Here is a 27,255-nt window from a genome sequence, read left to right as displayed (position 1 = left end):
CTAATTTAAATAAAGTGGCTCAAGTTAAAATAGTTTTCAATATAATAGCCCCAAAAGGGAAAAAAAAAAAACATGTATGGTTAAACTCGAAGTCTAATTGTAATAGACTTTATAGTCTTCTATTTGTCATTCCTTGCCCAACGTAAAAAAAGAAGATTAAAGTTAGGAATCAAGAATAAAAAACTAAAAATAAAAAGTGACGTAGCATTATTTTGTATATCTGGTAATAATCATGTAATGTGAATATCAAAACATAATTTTTTTTAGAGTGGATAGCATGAATGGTAACTAATATTTTATTGTCGCATATAAATGGTATCTGAGCTTTATTTTATATTGTTTTTAGTATTTATTAATCACATTTTTGGTATCTAATATAATTTTTATCCCAAAATACCCTCTAGATAAATTCATTTTTCCATTTGTGTCATAAAGGATATTTTGGGCATTGACAAAACTAGTACCAAAAGTGATATTATAATATTTCTCTCATTATCCTCGCTCTTTATACTATTATTATTATTAATCAATATTAATATTAATATTATTATTGTAGTATTATAAATTAATAGGAGTAATTAATTTATTTTTTAATATCATTTAAATATACTTAAATATAATTATAGTTATAATTATATTTAATTATTATCATAATATTTTTGTTATAATACTAAAAAGTAGTAGTAATTAATAAATAATTATAGTATAATTATTTAAATTATGAATCATATAATATAATGTAATAATAAATATTATTATTATTGTTATTATTATTATTATTTTATATTAAATTAATAACTAATAAATATAGTCTTAATAAAAATTTAAAATTGTGAATTGTATTTCATAATGATATAGAGAGTTGAATATTTTTAGTTAGGTGTTTCAATCCTAAAATGAGTATAAAATAATTTAATAAAAAACATTCAATTAATTTAATTATTTTAAATAATTAATTTAGTTAGGTGTTTTGTTCTTGATTTTATTTATGAATGCAATTAGATGTATGTATAAAATACTAAAAATAAAGATGGGAAAAGAAAAAAGAGGAAACATAAACTAAGGATAGAAAAGAAGAAGAAATGAAGAAAATGAAGAAAAAAAACAGCAGAGACAGCGCACGCACTAATTGTTAATTATTTACTCATTTTCTTTAATACATTTTTTTATTATTCTTCTTCGTCATTTCCTCCTCGATCTCAGCCTTCCCGGCATCCATGGCGTCTTCTAGTTCCGGCAATTCTGTGCCTGCTCCCGGTATGCTCGATGACAATTCTCATTCAATTTCGACCAATTTTTGCGTGTATTTCCTGATAATAGTTTGCACTCCAAATTCTGCTGTGTGGGGGCTTCTTTCAAATTCTCAGAGGCAGTTCAAGTTCTCGTCTCGTCGTTGGCGGACGACTCTCCGGTGGTCAGAGAGGCGTCGGCCGCTACTCTCAAGGACATTGCTTCCGTGTAATTTCTTGCTCCTGCTTCTCCAATTTTGAGCCTGTTGATGTCTGTAGTGATGGAACGAACTGTTTTAGTCATGTTCAAGCTTGAATAAGTTTCTTCAATGCCTACAGGAATCCGCTTCTGGTCCTTGATTGTTGCTGGACCGTGTCGCGTGGTGGTCGAAGGGTACTGTCGCGTTTCATGCTCTTGTTTGAGCACAAATTGTGTGACTATTGGGTCTGAGTGATAGTATGATATCAGTAGTAATGAATGAGCATTTTACATGTATTTCAGAGATTTGGAAAAATTGCTGGATTATTTCAAGTTATGTCTGTGGCAATTCGCGCGTTGGATAATGCTGATGTTGATCCTCAATATCTGGCAAAGTTTGCTAAAGTTGCCTCTGCCGAGATCATCTCAACCAAGGTACTCCTATACTATACTATACTAGGTTGCACGAACCTGAGCCAGCAAGGTTAAACAAATGTGAACTTAGGCCTAATCAGCTCTTCTGATTTTAATTCATCTTATTGACAGAGCAGTGGAGATGCTGTTAATCTCATACCTTATTTTTTCATTTCTGCTACATCTATTTTTTTAGCTCTGGACCAGCACAAGATTTTAACAGCCCTGAACTTAGTCTAATCTAATCAACTCTTGAGATTCATCGAGCTTCTTTTGAGAGTAATGGAGATGCTTTTCTTGTGAGCTTCACTAGTTCTTTTTTAGTTGCCTGAGTACTTGAAATGATTTAGTCCACGTGTTAAAGCAACAAACTGAAAAGACAATCTTTACCGCATGAATTATGACAGTTGAACGTCAAATTTGGTCGTGGTAAAATTCAAGGAGTTCAAAATTCTAGGAAAGTGATATTTTTTTAAATATCGGCTGTATGTTTGTTTTTGTTTAAGTTTAGACTCAAGAATATGATTGAATTAAATTAGAGAAATGCCATCATAACCTCAATCATAAAATGAAAATTTTGATGAAGTGCCATGGCAAGATAGAAGTTTCTGTAGTGCATAGCCACATGGGCTACATGATTGAATATTTGATGACACGTCGTACTCATTAGCTTGATAATGTCTTTATCCAGTTCACAACTTACGAATTCCTGGTAGAATTCATATTAACGATTGAAATGCTGTTTGGTCCAATGTTTTCATTTGTTTGTGGGTATTAACTGATAATGAAATACTATATAAATGTTTCTCATGTTTATCTTCTTCTTCCAGGAACTTAATGCAGATTGGCAAAAGGCTGCATCAGGTGTGCTTGTTGCGTTAGGTTTACATCTCCCTGACCTGGTAAGTTCCTTGCTCAGATCAATTAAGACGACTTTATTTATTAATTTATAATTTTGTATTTAGAAGACTTAGCAAATGAAGCATATTTTTTTATTTTTTACAAAATGACCAATTGAGGTTTTACAGTCACGCATAGTACTTCTCTGTACTCACACGTTAATATTTCCTCTGGATTACCTTAAACCTGCTTCAAGTTTTGATCCTTGAATTTTGAATGGAAAATATTTCATTAACCTTAATACTAGCAGTTCATTTGGTGTTGGAGCCGAATCATCAATGTATTCGTCATTTGAGAATAGTATACATTTAAATTTTACTCTGACATGAATTATTGGTTTGCTGTCAGAGTTAATGTGACTATAGGAACATCATATTGTTATCAGTCTGATGGCTACTCATTGTAGCCAACTCTATTTTCATTAGCTACGTGTCTACGACCAGCCAAGTCATTAGTCATAACTGATAATGAGTGTCAACAACTTCTCTGTTCACCTGTGATGCGAATATGCAATACATGTTGTTTATCTACTTATTTTGTCAGATGATGGAAGAAATATTTCTTCATCTCTCTGGAACAAATTCAGCTCTTCCTGCCATGGTTCAAATACTTGCAGATTTTGCTTCTTCTGATGGTATTCTCGTATCTCTAGCCTTTTTTTACTCTGACATATAGTTACATACATCATTTTAAACGGATGGTTGATGTAATTTTGTTTTAAATGTGAAGCTATTCAGTTTACTCCACGACTCAAAGGTGTACTTACAAGAGTGCTTCCTATTCTTGGAAATGTAAAAGACATACATCGACCTATTTTTGCAAATGGTATGTTAACTTTTGTTGCATCTATGATACGTGAGTATCTTGTGATTTATATTTTCTATTGCTCCAGTATTCTATTGAATGCCAATTGCCAAGAGAATAAGGCATGCTATGCCTCTAGCCTGACCATTCAGTCCATTCTATTATTCAAGACTCAAACTATAATAGCTAAGATGATGAGATTCAATGATAATGTGGGCTGTGATGATAGTTTCATTCACACATGAACAACTCTATTTGGTTCTCAGCCCAACAGAGGTGAAATTGCATAGGGCTTGTAGAAGTGAATTGGTAGATGTCATGCTCAGCGAAGAAACAATTTTCAGATGCCAGTGATACAAGAACGTACAAACTATAGATCTCTTATTTTGAAGAAGTCATAATGGTCATTTATGCCGCTGTTTCAATTAACTCTCCCTTTTCTGCCTTCCACTTTAGGCTGTTTTTTTCCCCATTGATTTATTAGTATTTGGTAGAAATGGCATCGCATCATGATACTCTTACAGAAACTTTACACCATACTCTACTTGAACCGAGAAACTTTTTGTCCTCTTGCAGCATTCAAGTCGTGGTGTCAAGCCTGTTGGCAGTATGGAGTTGATTTCCTGATGCATACAGCTATTGATGGTGATGTCATGTAAGGCTTGTTTTGAGCTTTTGCTCTATTCTGCATACTTATTACACCATTTTCTGCACACCTTTACTTTAGGCTGTGCTGAGGCATTTTGGCGCAGGTCTTTCCTGAACTCTGCATTTGAGCTTTTATTGAGAGTTTGGGCAGCTTCACGGGATCTCAAGGTTGATACTTTTGTATTTAGTGATTGACTATCTCTGCTGAAGTTCAGTAGACAATTAGAAATGTCAGAGCTTTGTCAAAGATAGTTTGTTTTGTTTCTGCAGGTTCGTGTATCTACAGTTGAGGCCTTAGGCCAGATGGTTGGTCTAGTTACACGGACACAATTGAAGTCGGCTTTGCCAAGATTAGTGCCCACTATTTTGGAACTGTGAGCTGTTAGCTTGATCTTTTTGTCCATGTATCTTCTCAGTTCACTAATAATATGCAATATTCCTGCTGTAGAAGCCATTGTTCAGAGTTTAATCTGACTTGGTGGTGGTTATCTGAAGTTGGTTACTTGATAATATATTGTTTATCAGCTGAATAAATTGACTAATATTACCCATTTCACACCCCCACCCCCCCTTTTTTTTTGCAAATACAGGTATAAGAAAGATCAAGAAGTGGCAGCATTTGTGGCAACATGTAGTCTCCACAATCTCTTGAATGCTTCGTTACTTTCAGAAAGTGGACCACCTTTGCTGGACTTTGAGGTTGAATATGGTTGTGCTTTGAATATTGTGAAAGATGAAGTTTCAGGTTTTAAGTAGTACTATGTTTTATTGCGTGTTTGGCATCATCATAGAAGCTTTCCGGCTTTCTAATAAATTTGGCCTCCCTTTTCTCATTTTATGGTTACCTACTGAAATGTGGTTTGCTTGATTTTCTGAGTAATAGCAATGCTCTCATCAAATGAGGTTGAACCATTGTTGCTATTTTTTAGCTTCAACTTTTTCTTAGATCATACTGACACAATGAGAACTGCGGACAGTTTACTGTTGAATAATCAGTGGAAAGCTGTGTTAAAAATACATATACTAGAAAATTACATGATGGATTTTCTAACAGAAACAACTATAAGTTAAAAGTGCATCAGAGTATTTTATAGGTATAGGTTTGATATTACTTGAAGCTTTTGTTTTTGTTTGATTTGGTAAACCTGTCCTCTTGTTTCCTCCAAGATTTTGTGGTCTTATATGGGATGTGATTTTGCAGGATCTCACTGTCATATTGTCAACCCTTCTTCCCGTGGTTTGTGTCAGTAATGACAATAAACAGCAGTCAGATTTTCCAGTGGGATTGAAGGTAGGATCTAGTGGTATTCCAATGGGTTTATAATTACAAATAATTTGATATGAAAAAGAAACAAGTTACCAAAGCAAAAAAAAAGTTAAGTACAAGGGTTAAAGATCCCAAAGTGGAACATAATGCAGTTGATAGTATATTTATAGACTTAATGTAATCTTAATATAATATGGCAGGATAACTTTCCTGGAGTGTGAATGCGTATTTAGTTGTCTTAATATAATATGGCAGGATGACTTTCCTGGAGTGTGAATGCGTAATTAGTTGTGCATTCTCAAAATGCGTAACACCCATTTTCAGAAGTAAAAAAAAGTGACTCATTTAGGGTATTTAGTTGCTTGATTAACCCATTTTGAGAAATTTGCCCCTGTTTACTCTAACTTATTGTACTTAAGAATACAATTATCTTCGTTCCTATATGTGACCTATCTCTTTGGACAAGATTTAGTATTTTCTGCAATGTTCATGTAACGGTTGTTTACATAATGGCTATATTATTTCCTCCCTCTTTTCCCCACTTATATTCATGGGACGGATTGCAAAGGAAGTTTTTATGTTTTTATATTCAGCATTTTTGTAGATTTTTTTATGAGCTTGCTAGGTGAGAACAAAAAACTTTAGACATAAGTGAAAAAGTATAGAAACATATCAGAGAAAAAAGTAGTGCTCCAGTTCTTTTGTTATCACTTTCTCCTTTATAATATTACAAGAGACTAAGCCTGACTAAGGATACATAACCAATGCGGGATACTTATTCTACAACATTCCCCCTCAAGCTGGAGCATGTATGTCGATAATGTTCAACGTTGTACAATGTTCTGATTTTCCTCAACAGTTTAGTGAAGACATCGACAACAATAGTAGTAGTAACAACAGTGACAACAGTATTAATAGTACTAGTTGGAAACATTTAAAATGGTAGTGCTCTCTGAATTAGGTTTGGATTTAAACTTCAATGTTATCGGCGATTTGAAGAAGCCAAAAACCTAAAAAAAAGTTTTAGTAGAAATCGAGCAAAGTCAGTAGAGTAGTTAGTAGCAGCGGCAACACTAAAGAAGACTTTAGTGGCAGAGGCAGTCAGAACCGAACAAAGTCGGCAGACCAGTTGGGGAAAAGTCCCAAAGTGGAAGTGGATTTAGAATCTCTATTCGATGTTAGAGTAGGAATTCAAAGTGGTGTTAGAAACCATGTAGAGTCTGCTATGAACGGTGTAGCAGTGACAGAACAGAATAGGGAAGAGCGGAGATGGTCCTGGCGAATAGCCTATTTGTCAGGACCAAGTAATGACAGAGCAATCATAAGCAGACCAAGTTCCGTAGTTGGCATCCACATGCACCCAATAGAAGGTTTATAATAGGTCATATTTAAAATAAGACCGAGAGTAAACCCTAAGCAGATCAGCCACGGTCATAGAACGGTCAATGTATAGCAGATCAGTTGGAGTGGTAGAACTGGCGGAGTAGAGCAGCAGAACAGACAGCAGTAGCAGAGCAGAGCGGCAGAAACAAAAACCCTAATTTTATAATTTACACATATCTGATGGGGTGCGTTATAGTGCTAACTTTTTAAGTTGCTAACCCTGCTAACTCATCAACGCAATGTATTAAAAATGTCAACAAATGTCACAGTATATTGAAATGTCAACAAAATTATGTGTTGACATTTTAATGTCATTGTGTTAACATTTTTAATACACTGCGTTGATGAGTTAGAGGAGGTAGCAACTTAAGAAAGTTAGCAATTGATCACACCTCCGTATCTGATGCCATGTAGAATAATAAATAGACATATGTGGAAAATTATAGAAAAATATTAGAGAAAAGTAGTAAGTAGTTCTTTTATTATCACTTTAAAGCTCCTGTAGTATATTACGAGAGACTAAGCCTGGCTAGGGATAAATAACTGATGTGGGATACCTATTCTACAACACTAGGGATTTCAGGTGACCATGGTTTTGTGGTTTTAATTATATTAGGTATTTATGAAGGTTCCTAATGGAGATCCTTTCTCTTAATGTACCGAGCATGAAGAAGCTTAACAGTTTTAGCCCCCCCCCTCCCTTGAGATATCCCGTAATGTGAATTTGCCCATGCATTATAGTGATCATGCCCTACTTCATATTCTTTTGTCTTTTTCTGTTGGCCAATAAAATCTTCTACTTCATCTTATATGATGTATGTTATGTATATGCAGACCTACAATGAAGTTCAACATTGCTTTCTCACAGTTGGTCAGGTTTACCCTGAAGATATCTTTGCGTTCCTTCTCTATGTGGGTAACAATTATAGAATCTTGTCTTGGTGAAATTTCGTTTAGTTATTTTTCTGTAATGCATAAGGTTCAACGTGAATCACTCTCCCCCTTGAGAAAAACCCATGTCCCAAGAAATTACAGAAATAAAACAAGTTGAAAAGGTTGGATTTTAATGTCTTTTGTAAAGTATCTGAATGATGTATGTTCCAGAAATGCAGGTTAAAAGAAGATCCTCTTACTTTTGGTGCACTTTCTGTCCTAAAGCATCTTTTACCTAGGTTAGCATTCTTTCTTCTTTAAACTTTTGGATTTCAAGATCTTATACCAACTTATGCTCTCACTGGTTTCTTAAGATTGTCTGAATCTTGGCATGCTAAACGGCCTTTGCTAGTGGAAGCAGTGAAAAGTTTGTTAGATGAGAGGGACTTGGCTGTGTGCAAGGCACTTTCTGAGGTATTGTCTCCATAGCAAAGTTGCAATGTCCATACACAATATAATGGCTTGCACTTACAATGGTTACCTTTGATTGCAGTTGATTGTTGTTATGGCTTCCCATTGTTACTTGGTTGGTCCAGTAGGGGAGTTATTTGTGGAATACTTGGTACGACACTGTGCTGTAACAGATTTAAATGGGTCAGATACTGAGAGTTCAAAGGATTTAATTAAGTCGACTGGCACTTTCAATCCTTTCATGTACAAGAAATCAGAGGTTGGTTGTCTGCTTACTGTTTAGAATGTGTGACTCTCTTGTTTGACTGCATATTGTTGGACATGATCATCTGCTGACAGAATATGATGATAATACACTGGAGTGACTGTCCTTTACTTGTCATCATGGTATAGTGTGTGCATGTATATAATATGCTATATGTAACTCAAATGAACTTAAATTTTATGAATATTGTAATGTAAGCCATTCCTTAGTAAGAATACAGTACTTGGATGATCAACATAAGATATTTTCTGACATCATGCTTTAATTTGTTTCTCCTACTGAAATATCTATTTAAAAATACATTATTTGGGTTTTAAATGATAAATATGAGACTTATTGAACACCATCCACATGAATAGGTTTGCCAACTTGTAATAGTGGTAGTATTCCTGCGAAATTAAGCATGGAAGAAAACAAATGCCAGAACTTCCATGGGAATCTTATTGGACCATTTACAAGTATAAATGGTTGTCCTCGCGTAGTCTTCTCTTTATTAGAAACTCTTCGGTCATTTGCAGGTGAAGATTGGAGGTGTATCCCCTACTGAGCTACGTGACACCTGTGAAAAAGGTCTCCTTTTGATAACTGTGACCATCCCTGAAATGGAGGTATAATAATGCCCTGGGTTAATTCTTTTGTCTGTGGTACTCCTTTTCATAACCATTTTTATGCTAGTTATGTTTAAAACTCAAATAGAAGCCATTGTGTTTGAAACTTACAGCATTTGCTCTGGCCATTTTTGTTGAAAATGATCATACCACGGGTTTACACTGGAGCAGTTGCCACAGTAAGATGCACTACATCTCTAGCATTTTGTCTCAGGATTCTACTCAGTTTCTCTATCAGCTGGAATATGATCCTCATTATGTAAATTGTGTTTTTCTTCTCAGTGATTTGATGTTTTATGCAGGTTTGCAGGTGCATCTCAGAATTATGCAGGCATAAAAATACCCAAAGTGATATAATCCTTTCTGATTTTAAAGCTCGTGCAGATCTCCCGATTCCAGAGGTTTGATATCCTCAGTTAATGTAATTATAATTATAATTACTCTTCTGATAGAAAATTATCACCTAAGAAACATAAAATTCAGGATCTTTTTGCACGTCTCGTGGTACTTCTTCATAATCCACTTGCGAGAGAGCAGTTAGTGACTCATATTCTGACTGTAAGTTTTCTTTATCACTGTCTAATATACTATATATTACAGTAATGTATTACCGAAGAGTGATTGTTTAAATCCGTAGCTTTGTATTCAGCTAGCAAGTATTGCTGACCATTTGACAGGGAACTTGCCATACCAAGTTTATTCACCTACTTAGAAAAATAAATGTTCTACCCAAAGAAAATGTACAATTACCAAAAGTTCGTCTTCTTGATTTGATTTGACTATTTCTTTTCGTTTGTTCACATTTTTCATTCTATTTTGTTTTTCTTTTATATTAGTTTCTAACAAAAGAACACAACTTCTGAGTTTTGAACATTGAACAAAACAATATGAAATCATTTGATTCATGGGAGAAGGGGGGATTATATGGTTCTATGCTTCTAGAAGAATGAATTTCAGTTTTGGCCAGTCTTCTTGATCACCGTTTTAGGTATACCTGTACATTGTTCTTGTTTACCCATGTGTTTGTTGTTTACATGATTGTATGCTGTTGTTTACACTTATGAGATTCAAATAACCTATTAAAAAGGTGTACTCATGCAAAACGATTTCATTTGCTTCTCCTGCCATCATTTAATTGGCCTTTCAATTAAAGAAGACATTAATTTTTGTTTCAAGCTGAGCCCACAAACTGCATAGTCCTTTTAAATTTCTAATGATCATTTCAAAACAACTCCGACTTTGTTAGATACTAGGTGGCATGTGTTGAGCATGCAAAATTTAAGGGAATACTCATTAGCAAGAAGCACTAGCAGTACACCGTAATTTGTCTCCTTGAGAAGTGAATCATAGCACCTCATGGAAACTGGGCAGTTTTTTCTGTTCTTTAGTCTTTACATCTATTTTTTTTTTGCAGGTCCTAAATCAGTTAGCTTCTCTATTTCCGAAGAATATGATCTTATTTTGGCAAGACGAGGTATAGAAGTTTGCTGTTAGGTTTTCTATTGTTTTTACTTTTGAAACTATATTTTTGCTCTATGTGGACTGCTTTTGTATGCATGCCGTGAGGTATTTTTGTTTTACTATATGCCATAGCGCCTGGTGCTTGAACATCAGCTCGAGAACCCCATCTGGCAATTGAATGTGCTTTTTAGTTCCATGAAGTCGAGGGATGAGAATAAAGAACTATCCCACTGAGTGGTCGGACAATGGTAGATTCATCCACTGTGTATTTATAGGTAGAGTAGCATCAAAGATGAACTCCAAGCATAAATTGTGGCCTTGTTTGCTTAGCGATAGTTTGATTTACTAATAGGTTAACCCCATGGGTAATTAGTGGTATTTTCTAGCATCATGGAGTTGAGGGATGAAAATAAACAAACTATAGAACTGGGTGGGTGGACATTGAAGTTTGATTGTGTAACATTAAAGTAGAGAATGATGAACTCCTTGCATAAATTATGGCCTTGTTTTTCAGGGATATTGAATGAATGAATGCCTAAAATAATTCACGTACTGGTAATGTTTATTTAGTATACTGTCTGTATGGTACAAATTTTCTTTTGTAGTTGGAATTGTATGGCTTCATATTTGAGAGTATTGTTGAATCTTTCCACTGTTTATATTCACCATCTTTTCTAAGCATGATCATTGTGAGCCAGATCACTTGCTGATGGTTAGCTGATCGATGTAAAATTGAGGATATTGCTGAATCTAACCTTTTTTTTCGTATCTATTGTTTATAAATTTCTACCATTATGAGCTAGATTGCATGCACATGTTTATTTATTAGATATACAATTTTAGTTCTCTTATAACCGTTTGTCTTCTTTTGCAAGCTCTAGATTCCAAAAATGAAAGCTTATGTGAGTGATCCAGAAGACCTAAAGCAAGATCCATTATATCAAGAGACTTGGGATGACATGGTTGTTAATGTAAGCTTGTTTACCTTTCTTTCTAAATTCATGCATTTTGTTCATAACTGTTATGAATTTTTTTTTTGGGATTTACCAAATCAAAAGCTTTCTTGACTTGCCTAGCCACACTCACTGTATTGGAGAAAAGTTTGCTGACATGTTTGCATTGCTCTTTTATCTTGATGCTGAAGCATTCATAAGAAAGGATATGTTGGTTTTGGTTAACAGTGATTAATTCCTTTAGCTGTACTTTGCATATGCTTCTCAGCTCTTGATGTCGTGGATGTTGATATGGTTTGAATATACATGACCACATTTTATTGTGAATAGGTGTATAATCTTTGTCTGTTGAAACAGTTTGTTGCAGAGTCATTGGATGTGATTCAGGATCCTGATTGGGCAATATCTCTTGGGAACTCTTTTGCTAAACAATATGAACTTTATTCTTCTGAGGATGAGCATTCTGCGCTGCTTCACAGGTATGGTGTATTAGTTCACCCTTTTTCCTTAGGTCTCAGGAATAGCTACCGTTTCTTCTACTTAAGTATCTGCTGTCTTAAAATCCGTCGTAACCTGAATCCAGAATCCTGAGACGGAGAGTCATTAGATATTTCAACAAATTCTTTTCCTGATGCATTGATTCCATAATTTTTTGTATAGGTAGTATTTATTTAGTTTCCCATTGAGATATCTTGATAATTGATACTTTCTACGTTATAATTTGATGAAAAGAACTTTAATATATGTGTTTGATTTATTGATCTTCTTAACAGTTGGTTTCTTTATACTTTTTACTTATAACATTTCCTGTTAATTCCCCTCTTTTGTGCCCCTGTATCTCTTTGCTTTGGGTAGTGTTGGTACTGATAAAATAGATTTACATACGGTCAGGATCCTATTCTTTTTACTATATATTATGTATATAGTGACACGCATGTCCTTTAGTCCTAATATAGAGCTACACGCTTAAATACTTTTGCATGCATGATCTACCACTTATTTAGATGGAGATCTGAAATCAATTGGTTTTCCCTAATGCAGATGCTTAGGCATTTTGCTGCAGAAAGTTCATGACAGATCCTATGTCCATGCTAAGATTGACTTGATGTACACACAAGCTAACATTGCTTTGCCGGTGAATAGGCTTGGTTTAGCCAAGGCCATGGGACTGGTAATCATTCTTTGTATTAAAATGCTATGTAACATGCTTGTATCAACTCAATACTTTGAAGAAGGTTTCTATTAATAATACTATATAAATGATGCTTTTGGCTGCTGTCTTAACATAAAGGTCGCTGCATCACACTTGGACACAGTTCTGGATAAGCTAAAAGACATTCTCGATAATGTCGGTGATAGTTTCTTTAAAAGGTAAATGCAGGGAGCTTGTCTTTGTCAATTTTTTATGGGATCTGAATTCTCAGATCTGAATCACATACATGTATGCTTCCATGTTTTCACTTTTGATATAAGAATTTCGACTATGGTTGTCAGTCATAAGGATGGTTTGAAGTAGACAAATCATGTCTGAGTGTTGGAGGATTGACGTTTCAGAGTCACGGTAGAAGGAAAATAAAAAGATTTGTTAGTGTTGAAGGATGTGATGTTCATAGTCATAATATAAAGAAAGTGCTGCAAAATTTTATTATATTTTGCATTTAGTTATGTAGAGCATGGTGTACCTTGTATTTACAATATATATAGATATATACTCCCTCTGTTCCACAGTAATAGAGGCGTTTCGTTTTGAGCTCTCGTTTTGAAAAAATGATAACAAATAGTTAGAGTGGAGAAAGAGTAAAGTAGGAGAGAGAATAATGTAGTGAAGAGTCTTATCTACAATATTCTCTCTCTTACTTTACGCTTTCTCCACTTTAACTATTTATTATTATTTTTTCAAATGAGTGCTCAAAACGAAATGCCTCTGTTACTATGGAACGGAGGGAGTATTTATTTATATTTCAGTGTTGTATGATAGCATGTGTATCCATGCTCTCACTGCATCTTGCTATGAATGTGACAACCGCCATTGCAGGATTCTATCATTCTTTTCTGATAGAGCTAAAATGGAAGAGTCAGATGACATTCATGCCGCTTTAGCTCTTATGTATGGCTATGCTGCTAAGTATGCTCCATCTACAGTCATTGAAGCCAGAATTGATGCGCTTGTGGTAGAGTGGAATCATTGCTTTATTATTTCATTATGTCTTCATTGTTGATAAATCTATTTATGAATGTGCTCAGTATGGGTCTATTTCTATGTATGTGCTTTTCTTTAGTATAAGTGCATAACTTAATCTATTTATGAATGTGCACTGCATGGGTCTATTTCTATGTATGTGCTTTTCTTTAGCATAAGTGCATAACTCAAATATAAATGATTCCTTCAACTCAGCACCTGCTCAATAACAGTTTTGAATTGAAATTGTATGTGGTGGAAGCTTAATGACATTTGGTGGCATGTGCCAATATGCATGCATATTAACTGGATTTAACCAAATCTTTTTAGTAACATGTCTTAATACTATAGGTGTCACTCAAATCATGTTTTTAACTTAGGCAATGAAAGCTTAAGTAGATGGGAATGAACTCCATTGATTATGCAAATACTATACAAATAAGACCAAAAAGGCCAGTTTTTTTAATTCTTCAAAATAATACTGAGATTGCACATAGTATCAGTTTCCATTAAAATTTAATATTGCCAAGACGATAAACTCAAAATTAATACTCCTTGCGTCCCTTGCTAAGAGAGGCATTTCTTTTTGGCACGAGATTTAAGAAATTGGGGTTTTGTTAGTTAAGCGGAGAGAGAATAGAATAGAGAGGAAAAGTAAGAGAGAGAATACCAAAAAGGAAATGACTCACTTAGGACGTCCTAAAAAGGAATACGAATCACTTAACAAGGGACGGAGGGAGTAAAATATAGTAAAAGCTTAAATATAATATGATAATTCCTAGTCAGTTGATGCAATTTACATAGCCATCAGAAACAGTTATGCAGTTTCTTATGCAGTTACATAGCCATCAGAAATAGTTATGCTGTTTCTTAGCATGTTGTCTTGATGGGCTGGGAATTGTTGCACAGTCTATTGTGTTTTGACTCCTGCCATCTGCTTATATGTGTTTATTTAAATATTTTATTTTTGATATAGTTTTCTGTTGTATGACAGGGGACCAATATGCTTTCACGTCTTCTTAATGTTCGTCATCCTACAGCAAAGCAGGCAGTTATCACAGCTATTGATTTACTAGGTTTGTGGGTTCATTTTGCTGTTGTTCGCTGTCTTGTCAATCATGAAGACATACATCTTACTTCTCTAACGTCTATTTCCAAATGTTCTTGTCTAGAAGATCAAATTTGGTAAGATAAGAAGTATTGTAAAATGGAGATCCATAATTGACTACCATAGCTCTGAAGAATCTGTATAACTAAAGAAGGTTATGAAAAATATTAATCTATTCCCCCATGTTGCTGGAATTAGTGCATCCTCGTCGCCTGGCTGTGGTTAATGTATTCTTATAATGTTGTCATAAGTCATAACATGTGGGCATGATAATGCATCTTCTGTATTGTCATCTTGCTGTAAATTTATCATTCATGAGGTACCTACTCTTTGGTTGTCTATTTCATGACTTCATATTGATTATCTTATTTTGACAATGTAGGTCAGGCTGTTATTGGTGCTGCTGAAAGCGGTACATCGTTTCCATTGAAAAAGAGAGATGTGCTTCTTGATTACATATTAACTTTGATGGGCCGAGATGATGAAGATGGAATTTCTGATTCTAACCTGGACCTATTGAACACTCAGGTTTATTTTTGGGATTCTTGATCTTTGCTCACAACCTGGTAATTGTACAGAATCATTGTTTCTTGATGGTTGGAAAACCTTAACAGCGATAAGAACGTTCTGTTGGACACTGCGTGTATCTATTTGAGGAAATAATCCTTCCTGAAAATTAGCCTTATAAATAGGTGATGCAATATTATTCTGTAACTGGTAACACACTTCCTCTTTAAAGTGACAACTGACAAGATAGAAGGGTTGGGTGATCGATTTGTCAAGAAAGACGTAATGTTCTTATCTTTTGCAGAACTTGTCTTGCCACCTATCTCCACCCCCCACCCACAGCTTTATTACTTTAACAGATATCTGGGGGCATGTGTTTTTCACTCGTGATTATCTTCCTTGACAGTATTTCCTTTCTGTTTTTCCTAAACTTATATTCTTCTATACAGTGCCTTGCTTTGAGTGCTTGTACAACTTTGGTTTCTGTGGAGCCAAAATTAACAATTGAAACAAGGAACCATGTTCTGAAGGTGAAAGATGCAACTAACTGCAGTTTTTCTTGCAACAACTATTTGGTTAGGGTGCTGAGTATTTTACATTCTTGACAGGCCACTTTGGGATTCTTTGGTTTACCAGATGATCCCCCTGATGTTATTAATGGTCTCATACAAAACCTTACTACTCTTCTCTGTGCAATCCTAGTTACAAGGTATTCTCCCTCAATAATGCTTGCTCTAGATTTTTGGTTTAGCTTGGGTATTTAAAAATTACTTTAAAGATATCTATGTATGCTTGACACAGATTCGTTGAAGGCCTTGATTGATTTGTTGCATGTCACTGAGACATTTCTAGAACAATGTGCTTAAGGTTTAGTTTAATTTTTTTAAGTGTATGTGACCAGTCTGGACTCTGATCTTCTTTTCCTAATCACATGCCTTGTGGGAAACTATTGTCTTCTTTGTATTTTCATATTGTTTAGATATATTACTGGGGATTTTGTTCAATTTATCTTTATAAGGCTGGAAAATATCCGGCAGATTCCTTTTCTTCCTAGAAAAAAAGGGCAGTAGCCAGCATGTTTCAGAAAATGTTCTCCCACTTTAATGAAAATATTGATTAAGACATAAGCATTTCTTCATTAGGTCATATGGATGCAGACTGCCTGGTTTACTGATTATTTTGATTAGTCATGTTGCATGGGTAATCATCTAGGCATGTTGTCACTATGATTGTTGGTTTAGTACTATGCCCTTAGATACACTGTTATTTTAACTTGCTATTTTTTTTTATCATTAGTGGGGAGGATGGAAGAAGTCGAGCAGAACAGCTACTGCATATACTGAGACAGATTGATCCATATGTTTCTTCCTCTGTGGAATATCAGAGAAAAAGAGGCTGTCTTGCGGCATATGAGATGCTTCAGAAGTTCCGAACTATATGTGTTAGTGGTTACTGTGCACTTGGTTGCCAAGGAAGTTGTAGCCACAACAAACGAATTGACCGTGTTATGAATAATAACTTTTCTAATTTACCAAGTTAGTTTCTCTCTCTCTCTCTGTATTTATAGGATTTTGATCTATGCAAAAATCAATCTTAATACAACAACGCAGAACCAATAATATGGAGGTCATATTTAGGTCATTGTTAGTTTATTTTTAGGTCATTATAGTAAGGATGACCTAAAATGATTAACATGACATCAAACCCAAAATTTATAATATGACCTAAAACTGCTTAATAATGACCCTCCGTGTTTCTGGATAATTATTGACCATCAGATTGGCAAATCTCATGGTCAGGATTTGGTCTGGATTTTGTATTGAGATGCATTTTTGTATTGATCATCTTCCTATATATATATGCATTCTCTTTATGCTATTTGACCGTTCATCTGTGGTTTAAAGCTTAAGATATTTTGGCTTTTTTCAAGGTGCATTTATATCCCCGAGTCGTGATGCTTTGTGTTTAGGGGAGAGGATCATGGTATATCTGTCACGCTGTGCAGATACAAATCCTGAAGTTAGAAAAATCTCTGTTCAGGCCAGTAATTTGTGATGCTACCCTTTTCTACTTTATTCAAGAACCACATTACATGATCTATGGTGTTTATCTCTTATTTCTGCTGATCTATCTCTGATTCTACATATTTTGATCATGTTCTGGACCTGCAGATTCTTGATTTAGTTTTCAGTATATCCCTTTCTTTACCGAGGTCTGCAAACTCTAGTATTGATCTTGATATTGAATTGTGTTATGGAGCTTTATCAGCACTTGAGGATGTGGTTGCTATTTTGAGGAGAGTAAGTCAACTCATAACCTCTTCTTTGATACATCACTTTATCATACTTTCTTACGGAAAGCAGAAAGGCAGGATGGGTTTCTTGCTCTAAATTTCTGCTTCCAGTTCAAGAATAGTCTTCCTCACTACTAACTTTTCATATAAGGATGCATCACTTGATCCGTCAGAGGTGTTCAACAGGGTCATTTCATCTGTGTGCATATTATTTACTAAGGATGAGGTAATAATTTGACTGTCCTTATCTTCTGTGTATGTATTAACTTTCTGAGATAGTTGAAAGGCTTCTAAGATGTGCACTAAACTTCGTCTCATGTTATCTCATCTCAATTTTGTATAGCTTGTTGCGGCTCTATATAGTAGCTCATCTGCTATATGTGACAAGGTCAGACAGTCTGCCGAAGGTGCTATTCAAGCTGTGGTTGAGTTTATCACTAAGAGGGGTAGGGAGCTAAATGACGCTGATATCGCAAGGTGGAATGACTAATGATTTGACTGAAGCGTAATTTGATTTATGAAATAAATTCGCAATTCTTATGACTTATCAGATCCTTATGCATGTGTTATCAGGACGACACAGTCCTTGCTTTCTGCTACAAACCATGTAGTTGAGAAGTATCTACGCCAAGAAACACTTAATGCTGTATCCTCTTTAGTTATTATTTTTTTCATTTACCTGGTCATGGTGGTGAAAGATCTATTTTCTGTTGATGTCCATGATTATTTATTGGTTTATGAAAGCTGTCAAATGATGTGGATACAAAACAAATGATTTAATCTGGTCCTATGGGTAGTTTCTTTTGACTGTTAAAAGATATCTGCCCTTGCTGAGAATACGACATCAAGAATTGTTTTTGATGAAGTGTTGGCTGCTGCTGAGAAAGATATAGCTACAAAAGATGTATCTAGATTACGTGGGGGCTGGCCAGTACAGGATGTATTTCATGTAAATTCCTACTTTACGCCTAGATACATATAATTGCCATTTCACAATTTTGGGGGACTTTTTTTGCATCATTCATTTTTATATGTTTGAAATATTCATCAATACTTTTTATCGTCTGTCCCAAAACATGCAAACTACTGATGTATATACCACACATATAGGGGAAGGATCTGGTGAGACTGATGAAATGAGAACAATGCATAAATATGATTATATGAATTACACATTCATAAGCATGTCAAAATTCCATGTATAATAAATCCTAAATAAGCTCCTGTACTCAAATCCCATTAGTGGCAAATTATTTGCGAATATCTTATGCATCGAATATACTTTGTTTTTACTAATTCGTGAAAAGTACCTATTTTCGAGTCCCATTAGTGGCGTATTCACGAATTTGTTCTACATGGAATATACTGCCTATGCATGAGTAATTCACATTTATGTGTTATGTGTAATCCAGTGAGAATGATAAACATTTGCTAGAACTGAGAATGACACATAAGCACGTTAAATACGGATTACACACATGCACATTATAAAGTCTAGATAAGAAATTCATGAAAAGCACCTGATTTCAAATCCCATTAGTGGTGAACTATTCACGAATTTTGTATACATGGAATATACTCTACTTATGCATGCGTAATTCATATTTATGTGTCATTCTCAGTTCATACGTGAAATAAATTCTCACTGCATCCCACCCCTATATCTATATTACTATGGTATTTCTTTTCAATTTTTTTTCTAACATTGTTATATACTCCTTGAATGACATTCTTTTCATTTTTTCATGCACTTTTAGTTACTTATTTTAAGAGGAACCTTCCTCTAGAAAGGTTACTCAACCATTCTGTTGAAATACACAGCTATACAAGTCAAAGATATGAGCAATTGAGGCTGGTATTTCTCATCCAGCTTATGGGTTAGCAGCACTTTTTCTCATAGAATTGGGACCTTATGTTCCAAATGACATGTTGCATTGGGTGGTATTCCGTTTATTGAGGCTTTTGTGCCTTATTTTCCTTTTATTTCTTGAAATTATTAGGCATTTTCCCAGCACACAGTTCTTTCACATTCTTTCTTGGAGCATATAATCTCGATCCTGAATGAGAGACCTATATTTCAAGGCGATTCAGTTAAGAGGGAGAATTCCAATAATGTTGGCGAAAGTAGTGTAGAAGATAATGTGCTGCACGCTGCTATGATAGCTCTTACTGCCTTCTTCAGGTATATCTTTAATTGCATTATTATGTTTCTCCATCAGTGTCTATGGTGGTGAATGGTATATTCTTGTATATGCAGAGGTGGTGCGAGAGTTGGAAAAAAGTCTGTGGAACAAACTTATGGTGCAGTCTTTGCAACTCTTGTGCTTCACTTAGGAATTTGTCATAGTTTATCTAATTCTGGCCAACAGGAACCACTACGGTAATAGTCATGCTTCTCTTAAATGCACACTAGAAGAATCAAAGTATTGATGCTGTTGCATTCTTTTATTTAATCTTCTAAATATGACTTTCAGCGCGCTATTGGTTGCATTTAATGCATTTTGTGAATGTGTTGGTGATCTCGAGATGGGGAAGGTATTTTGGCCGCTATTTAGTGGAATTTTACAACCTTTTGAATTTTAGAGGCAATAAAAAGAAAATCATATGCAGATTCTGGCCAGGGACAGGGAACAAAATGAAGAGGAGACATGGATTGGACTAATCAGGGACCTGGCTTGGTGTATTTCCATTAAAAGGCCTAAAGAGGTAGTTATTGCCACCAAACTCTTAACTGCTTGCTGATTTTTGATCTCATCGAAAGCATACTATAAAACCACCAATAGGAGCCTAGAATATATTTGAATTCTGTGCATGAAAGTCTCACCTAAACAGGAACGATATCTGACAAAAACACTCTTCAGTTGTGTATTTAGTTTCAAATCTATTTTGCTTGCATTTGGGAAAGTTGGGCAATGAGTGGTCCTAATAGTTCTGGAGTTGTTGTTGCTGCAAGTTCTTTATACATGCCATGGAATTATTGAAGTGCTTCACACGCCCTCATTAGAGTTGAATAAAACTAGAATTGAATTTTTTTATGTTAATTTTGACACTTAAAGGTACAGTCTTGGATTCATATGTTCATATGTTACTAGAACCTTTTGACTGCTGAGATATTTTTGCACAAAATTTGTTCTTATGCTACTAGAATTTTTTTTACACGGGATAATAACATATGAATAGACTATAGTTCAAAGGAAAAGAATTTTGGGAATTCAATTCTTGAAATATGCGGCCTTAGAAAGATATAATAGATTTGATCGCATTTTGAACGCCTTCCTGTTGTTTGGATCCGTTCTTGTTATTCCTATAAGTTTGTGAGTTTTAAATGCCTCAAGTTTCAGTTTCCTCTCTGTAAGGTTACAAATATTTCACTCAGGTTAAGTGCTGATTCCTATTTACTTCTTTAATTTATGATTTCTTACATTACTTATTTATAATGACACAGGTCCCTATAATTTCTTTGATTCTTTGTAAATCACTGGATCGACCCTCAAGGTATTCAAGGGAAGCAGCAGCTGCTGCACTGTCAGAGTTTGTGAGGTTCAGGTATATTCAGAACCCTGCTCTTTCTCTCTCCATGAGATGCTGGACTTTGTTAAGGCTTTAGCTTGTACACACGACAATTTAATTGGTAGTAATACTTTCTGGAAGTCTTGGTTGGTTTACCCTGTATATGGCTTGGCAATGACAAGCTTCATAGCATGCTAGCAACATTTCTCTCTCAAAATTGTATTCCCTCCGTCCTACAAAAATATGCACTTTGGGTTGGGCATGGGTTTTAATGCATAATTGAAAAAGTAAGAGAGAGATAGAAAGAAAAAGTAATAGAAGTATTATTAGTGGAGAATGGGTCCCACCTCAATAGAGAGAAAAGAGTTTCCAAAATTGGAAAGTGCATATTCTTGTGGGACGGACTAAAAAGGAAAGAGTGCATATTCTTGTTGGATGGAGGGAGTATTGAATTAGGCTCTGAAAACTTATGCAATTGCCTTGTCTCACTTTCAGGGATTAGGAAATAAATAATTTAGTTATTATACCGTTTCTTTAGGTACTAATTATTTATTGATCACATGGCGGAAACTGATCTACTGAACTTATTAGTGACTTGCTATCAACATTGATGATTCAGCATAGTGATGGATGGTTCCATGAAAGATCTGGAAAGTTTTGCCACCATCTGAAATTACCATCACTTGAAAGCTAAGCACTGGATGAATCACAAATAATTTCTAGATTCCTACTCCCTCCGTCCCGGCTAAGATGACACATTGCTTAGCCGGCACGGGATTTTAGGAGTTATTAGTTAAAGTGTTTAATTGGAGAGAGAGAAGGTGGGTGTAGGTATTAAAGTAGAGAGATAAAGAAAGATGGATATTTTAATAGGAGTGAGAAAAAGTGGTTGAGTGTATTAATTGGAGAGAGAAAGTTAACAAAAAAAGAAATGTGTCATCTTAGTTGGGACAAATTAAAAAGGAAAACGTGTCATCTTAAGCGGGACGGAGGGAGTAGTATTTTGTGAACTGAGATTTTCTTATTTGAACACTATTATTTGGTGTTTGTCCTGCAATGGAAATAACCTATAGTACTCATGTTCATAAAAAACCGTCTCATTTCCTTTCTTTTTTGGTAAATATAGATATTATAGGATCTAGCTAGCCTCATTATTACTAAGGTTCACATGAAGTTAAATTATGATTTTAGACGGGTGTTGGTCTAGCTCAAGTTACGTTAAACTCTTTCTTGTTTTCAAATATCAATATCTCTTGCTGAGGTTCATCATTCTGCAGTGAGAGTTTTGGTCCTTTGTTGGAGCAGCTGGTTGAAGGATTGACTCGACATGCTTCTGACGATTCTCCAAATGTTAGGCGACTTTGTCTAAGAGGACTTGTGCAGGTAGCTGATTATAATAATACCATATTAAGAATCAACAACTTTTGTCTTATGAAATTTGAAGATTTTCAGCTTGTTTACAGACCTTTGGGTCTACAACGACTACATCGGTACATCCTTTATGCAACTTATGGAAACTAGAAGTTTGACAAATTTTAATTATGCTGCTATCTGTCTACTCAACTTTTCTTTTTGCACAACAGTCACAAGGCTTCTCCACTGTGCACCTTCCTTCTTTCCGTTTACTGATTGTGATGGCTATGCCATGATATTGCTAATCAAGATAAAACAAGGAAGAGAAAACTTCATGATGCTGAAATAAGCAATCGGAGAAGCTTATGATAGCAGTAGATATGTTTTTTTTTTTTTTTTGGTTTTTTGTAGTTATAGAAGGGTGTTGAGGGAAGCATTGTATGGGGTGGGCGGTGTAAATGGTCTTGCACTGTGAGATGCATGTTGCTATATGGACATTATTCGAGAGCATTAGTGACTTTTATAGTTAGTCTTCTAGGATTTTTAATAAGATCACTTGCCTGCATTCCGTGCAGATGCCACCAGTCCTTGTTATCCAGTATACCATTCAGATTCTCAGTGTTATTGTTGCTTTACTGGATGACCCAGATGAATCAGTTCAGCTAACTGCTGTCTCATGCTTGCAAACGGTGATTTATCTCATACTTTACTCCATTAACAAGTCCTCACCACATTAAGAATCTCACTTGTTGTGCTACTGTTGATCGTTTAGGTCCTTGGATCTGCTTCTACTGAAGCTGTAGAACCCATTTTGTTTAATCTTTCAGTTAGGCTACGTAATCTTCAAGTAAGTTTATCAATACTCATGCATCATAGTTTTCTGAGGTCTGTATTTGGTGAGAACTTTTGGTTGCCTCAAGTAAGTTTTTCAATGCTTCTCTCTTTTGGCTTGCAATAGGTATGCATGAATGCAAAGATTCGAGCTAATGCATTCGCAGCATTTGGGGCAATAAGCACGTATGGTTTTGGGTCACAACATGATGCTTTTCGTGAGCAGGTATGTTAATTCGATTTACTTGACATTTGAAGTGATTGGTTTATACCAAAGCTGACATTTCAATGATACTCATGATTATTCTCAAAAAACTATAAAATAATAGACTCATTATATTTTGAGGATGAATATGTGTTCGAATTCTCAACGACTAAATGGCACTAAGGACTGAGTAGATGTATGCATGTATAAGACCACGTTTTTCCATATTCCATATAATAGTCTAGTAGATTTAGAGTTTGCAATGTATTCCCCACTTAAGCTATCCCACTAATGTGGTAGTTGCCAATTCCAAGTTCTCCTCTGCAGTGGTAACTTTTGCTACATTATATTTTTGCGTAAGCCCAACTATTCAGATCCATTTGGTGCAGAAATGAATATTCTGCCACAGTATATGTTTCTAGGTTGATTTTTGTACATTGCAATGGTTACCAAGACATTTAAATTTGGTTAAACTTATATGATCAGGTTCTTGCTGCCTTTCCACGCTTGGTCTTGCATCTGCATGATGATGACCTTGGTGTGCGACGCGCTTGCCGGGTAGAGAAAACTTTAGAGAAGCTTCTTTTCAGTGCCTTCAACAAGATTTGGATTCTAATTTTTAGATGCTAATGATTGCTGATTTTGTAATTTACATTTATGTCTGTCAGAACACATTCAAGCGCATTGCTCCTTTGATGGAACTTGATAGTATTGTTGCTCTTGCAAACACACATAGGTTTAGCTCTGATCATAGGTATGTATTAGTGAATCCCAACCTAAGGTTTATTTGATGACTTTGTTATGAACTCCCTTTTCTCCTAATGCTCTACAAATTCTGCCTCAGAGGTGACTATGAAGACTTTCTTAGAGATATTGCAAAGCTATTCACTCAACGCATGTCTTCCAGGATTGATACTTACATGGCATCACTAATACAGGTCTGCGTTTGCTGATGAGATATTCTTTTAGATCATAGAAAAGTACTTCCATGGTTTTCATCCATGTCAGTAATCAATATATGTATATGTGTTTCAATTTTGGGTAACTAAATGGCGCGATCTTTTGAGTTAGTCGGGTTGTATATGTTCAGGCTTTTGAGGCACCTTGGCCAGTAATTCAGGCAAATGCAATTTATTTGTGTAGCAGTATAATTGCTATGTCAAGTGTTCAGCATATCTCCACCCTTTACTTAAGTCAGGTATTCATTTACTACACTACAATTCTTCTGCTAATCACAAAATGTTGAATTTTCATATTTAGAGCTGTCTTTGATTTTAGGTTTTCGGCATGCTGATTGGGAAGATAAATCGATCTCCGGATGCAATTGTGAGAGCAACAGGCTCTTTGGCTCTCGGTTTGCTACTAAAGTCAACCAATTCCTCTTGGAAATCCACCCGTCTAGATCCACCAGACTCGCACCTTGTGGGACGCGAAACGGAATCTTCTCGGAGGTGATGAATCACAGATGCAAGAAGGCTGCAGATTTGTTAATATCTCAACCCTGCAGTGTTCACACACGACGAATGTAAGATGAAGACTATCTAGTAAGAGTTGTGTTCGACCATGAAGGTGGTTCGACCAAGTGCTTCTGGGTGGCGACAAAAGAGGTGGTTTTTGAAGCTCTTGAAATCGTTTAACTCAAGTATGATTGTGTATATATATTCCAAGTGATTTCATTCATTTGTGCACATGCGTGTATTTTGTGTGTAACTTTTTGATGTATAGCAGTTGTGACTTAGTAATTATGTTGTGCGCACTGGTTTGTCTGAGCTTTAAATACAAACACGTTTGACAAATCGGAAGTTCGGAATCTGACATTGTTTAATTTATGTGGTGTTGGCATTGATTTTAACCTTTCTATTTTATGCAACTAGTGTTAACACCCGTGCTATGCACGGGTCATAGGATTTTCAATAATTCCGTTGATTAAAGAATGTAGAATATAATTCAGTTGATTAAAATGTATATAAGGAAATGTGCAACTAAAATGAATTTTGAGGGCTAATCTTACACAACTATAATATAATAAAATTAGAATTACAAAATACTTCTAGTAGTTAACAATTTAACTAAATAAATAGATCATAAGTTTCCACAACAAAAATCATTAAAATAGAAAAATAGAAAGTACAATAGTAACAACAACAACCAGGAGTTTATAAATTTTGAAAAATTTATTTGTAAACAACAATAAAAGTAGAATCTCCACTCCTATCAATATCATCTTTACAAACTAATATCTTCAAACCATCACGACTTGTGACTCTTGAAACAACAACATACAGTTGTCCATGACTAAAGACGGGTTTTTTCAGAAACAATCCAACATGTGAAAGCGATTGACATTGACTTTTGTTAATAGTCATTGCATAAGACACAGTTAATGGAAATTGTCGTCGTTGGAATTTGAATGGCAACGATGGATCAGATGGTATTAAAGTCATTCGAGGAATCAACACCTTAAGACCAACATTATGACCAGCCAATACTTGTCCCTCCAAAACATAGTCACTTAAACGTGTAATAGTCAATCAGGTGCCATTACACAAACCATTAGAAGGATCTATGTTCCTTAACAACATCACTGGAGTACCAACTTTCAACAATAATTCATGATTAGGAGTACCTGAACATTTCAAATTATTCAAAAATTCAACTGTATGAATCACAGCAAAGCCATTTGATGTCAAATCAGAGTTTGATATACTATCAGAGCTCAAATAAACTCGACCTTGAAACTGATCCAATGAAATCATGAATTGATTAACCTCATCAACTACCTCTAAAGTAGGAGCAAGTATTGCACGACCATGCAAAGAATTACTTAACTCATGGGGATTCATATACGAAGAATATATATTAGAAATAATGGTTCTAATTTATGTGGTGGTGGCATTGCTTTTATGAAACCATAGATTTTTAACCTTTCTATTTTATGCAATTCTACTTATAGTTTAATTTACCATTTCAGCAACAAATTTTGTTCCATATCAACAGGAATTAAAGTTAATGGAACATAATTAAAGTTAAGTTCATTTAGAAAGTTTAACTATAGCGAGTTGTTGATATGAAGGTAAACTGACAATGACATGTATATACAGTGCCCAAAGAGGGGATGCACCAATGCTAGCCATAGCCATCGTCACATCTCAATTCCTATGGTTCAAATCGATTGATGTGATTTTTTAAGAGTAAAATGCACATCACCAAAACCTGTAATACGTTCTGTGATAGAGAATTAGTCCGTCATAAATTAGTACTCAAATTCAATGCTCATGTAAGCACTTACGTATAACTCCATATCTAAGGTTTCACTTTACATCTAGTAGTCTAGTAGTACTAACCTTTGTTCAATTTACATTTTTGTTCAAACTGTACTCCTTCCGTTCAATTACATTTTTGTTCAAACTGTATTCCCTCCTTTCTGTAGCAGTGGGAGCGTTTCTTTTTGACAAGGGATTTAAGAAAAAATTATGTTAAGTCAGTTAAGTAAAGAAAGAATAAAGTAGGAAATAAAAAAGGTAGAGAGACGAAGAAAATAAAATTGGAGAGAGTACATCAGTAAAGTAATGAAGAAGAAATGTATTGACTTTTAATAAAATGGGAAATGATTCCACTAATGTGGAACATACAAAAATAACAAAATGTCTCCACTATTATGGAATGAAGGGAGTACAATTTAAGATTAAAAGTCTTGTGGAACGTACAAAAATAACAAAATGACTCCACTATTATAAAACGACGGAAGTATAATTTAAGATTCAAAGTCTTCTTTAGAATCAACTTAGCATTTT

At 35.0% G+C, this 27,255-nt stretch overlaps 1 protein-coding gene across 1 annotated transcript; it reads left to right on the top strand.

The window, feature by feature from the left end:
• Positions 1–1,109: 1,109 nt before the first annotated feature.
• On the top strand, positions 1,110–25,290 carry LOC125200645 (protein SHOOT GRAVITROPISM 6). The gene is made up of 51 exons (XM_048098340.2): positions 1,110–1,257; positions 1,368–1,458; positions 1,569–1,623; positions 1,732–1,863; positions 2,673–2,744; positions 3,286–3,376; positions 3,472–3,567; positions 4,123–4,201; positions 4,299–4,362; positions 4,465–4,568; positions 4,785–4,893; positions 5,396–5,485; positions 7,679–7,756; positions 7,949–8,016; positions 8,092–8,191; positions 8,271–8,447; positions 8,972–9,061; positions 9,175–9,240; positions 9,364–9,462; positions 9,545–9,619; positions 10,476–10,535; positions 11,404–11,493; positions 11,833–11,954; positions 12,517–12,646; positions 12,767–12,846; positions 13,511–13,646; positions 14,649–14,730; positions 15,145–15,290; positions 15,719–15,799; positions 15,878–15,978; positions 16,566–16,804; positions 17,200–17,309; positions 17,441–17,569; positions 17,714–17,788; positions 17,906–18,039; positions 18,136–18,208; positions 18,380–18,511; positions 19,563–19,744; positions 19,820–19,942; positions 20,037–20,097; positions 20,173–20,268; positions 21,008–21,108; positions 22,350–22,455; positions 23,001–23,114; positions 23,198–23,272; positions 23,384–23,482; positions 23,948–24,019; positions 24,130–24,215; positions 24,306–24,399; positions 24,552–24,659; positions 24,740–25,290. Exons 1-51 carry the CDS (start codon positions 1,218–1,220, stop codon positions 24,914–24,916), a joined length of 5,190 nt encoding a protein of 1,729 aa, XP_047954297.1. The 5' UTR covers positions 1,110–1,217; the 3' UTR covers positions 24,917–25,290.
• The last annotated feature ends 1,965 nt before the right edge of the window (positions 25,291–27,255 follow it).

The sequence above is a fragment of the Salvia hispanica genome, chromosome 2, assembly GCF_029641045.1.
Source record: "Salvia hispanica isolate PSC_SH4W2 chromosome 2, Shi_PSC_v1, whole genome shotgun sequence".
In the NCBI taxonomy this organism is placed as follows: Eukaryota; Viridiplantae; Streptophyta; class Magnoliopsida; order Lamiales; family Lamiaceae; genus Salvia; species Salvia hispanica.
The sequence above is the reverse complement of the archived record's forward strand: the minus strand, read 5'-3'. Positions and strand labels throughout refer to the sequence as shown.

Coding starts and splice junctions, on each gene's coding strand:
- LOC125200645 (XM_048098340.2), top strand. CDS start 1,218: ATGGCGTCTTCTAGTTCCGGCAATTCTGTGCCTGCTCCCG. Junction 9,463..9,544: donor CAGATCTCCCGATTCCAGAG/GTTTGATATCCT, acceptor CATAAAATTCAG/GATCTTTTTGCACGTCTCGT. Junction 18,040..18,135: donor AATGACGCTGATATCGCAAG/GTGGAATGACTA, acceptor ATGTGTTATCAG/GACGACACAGTCCTTGCTTT.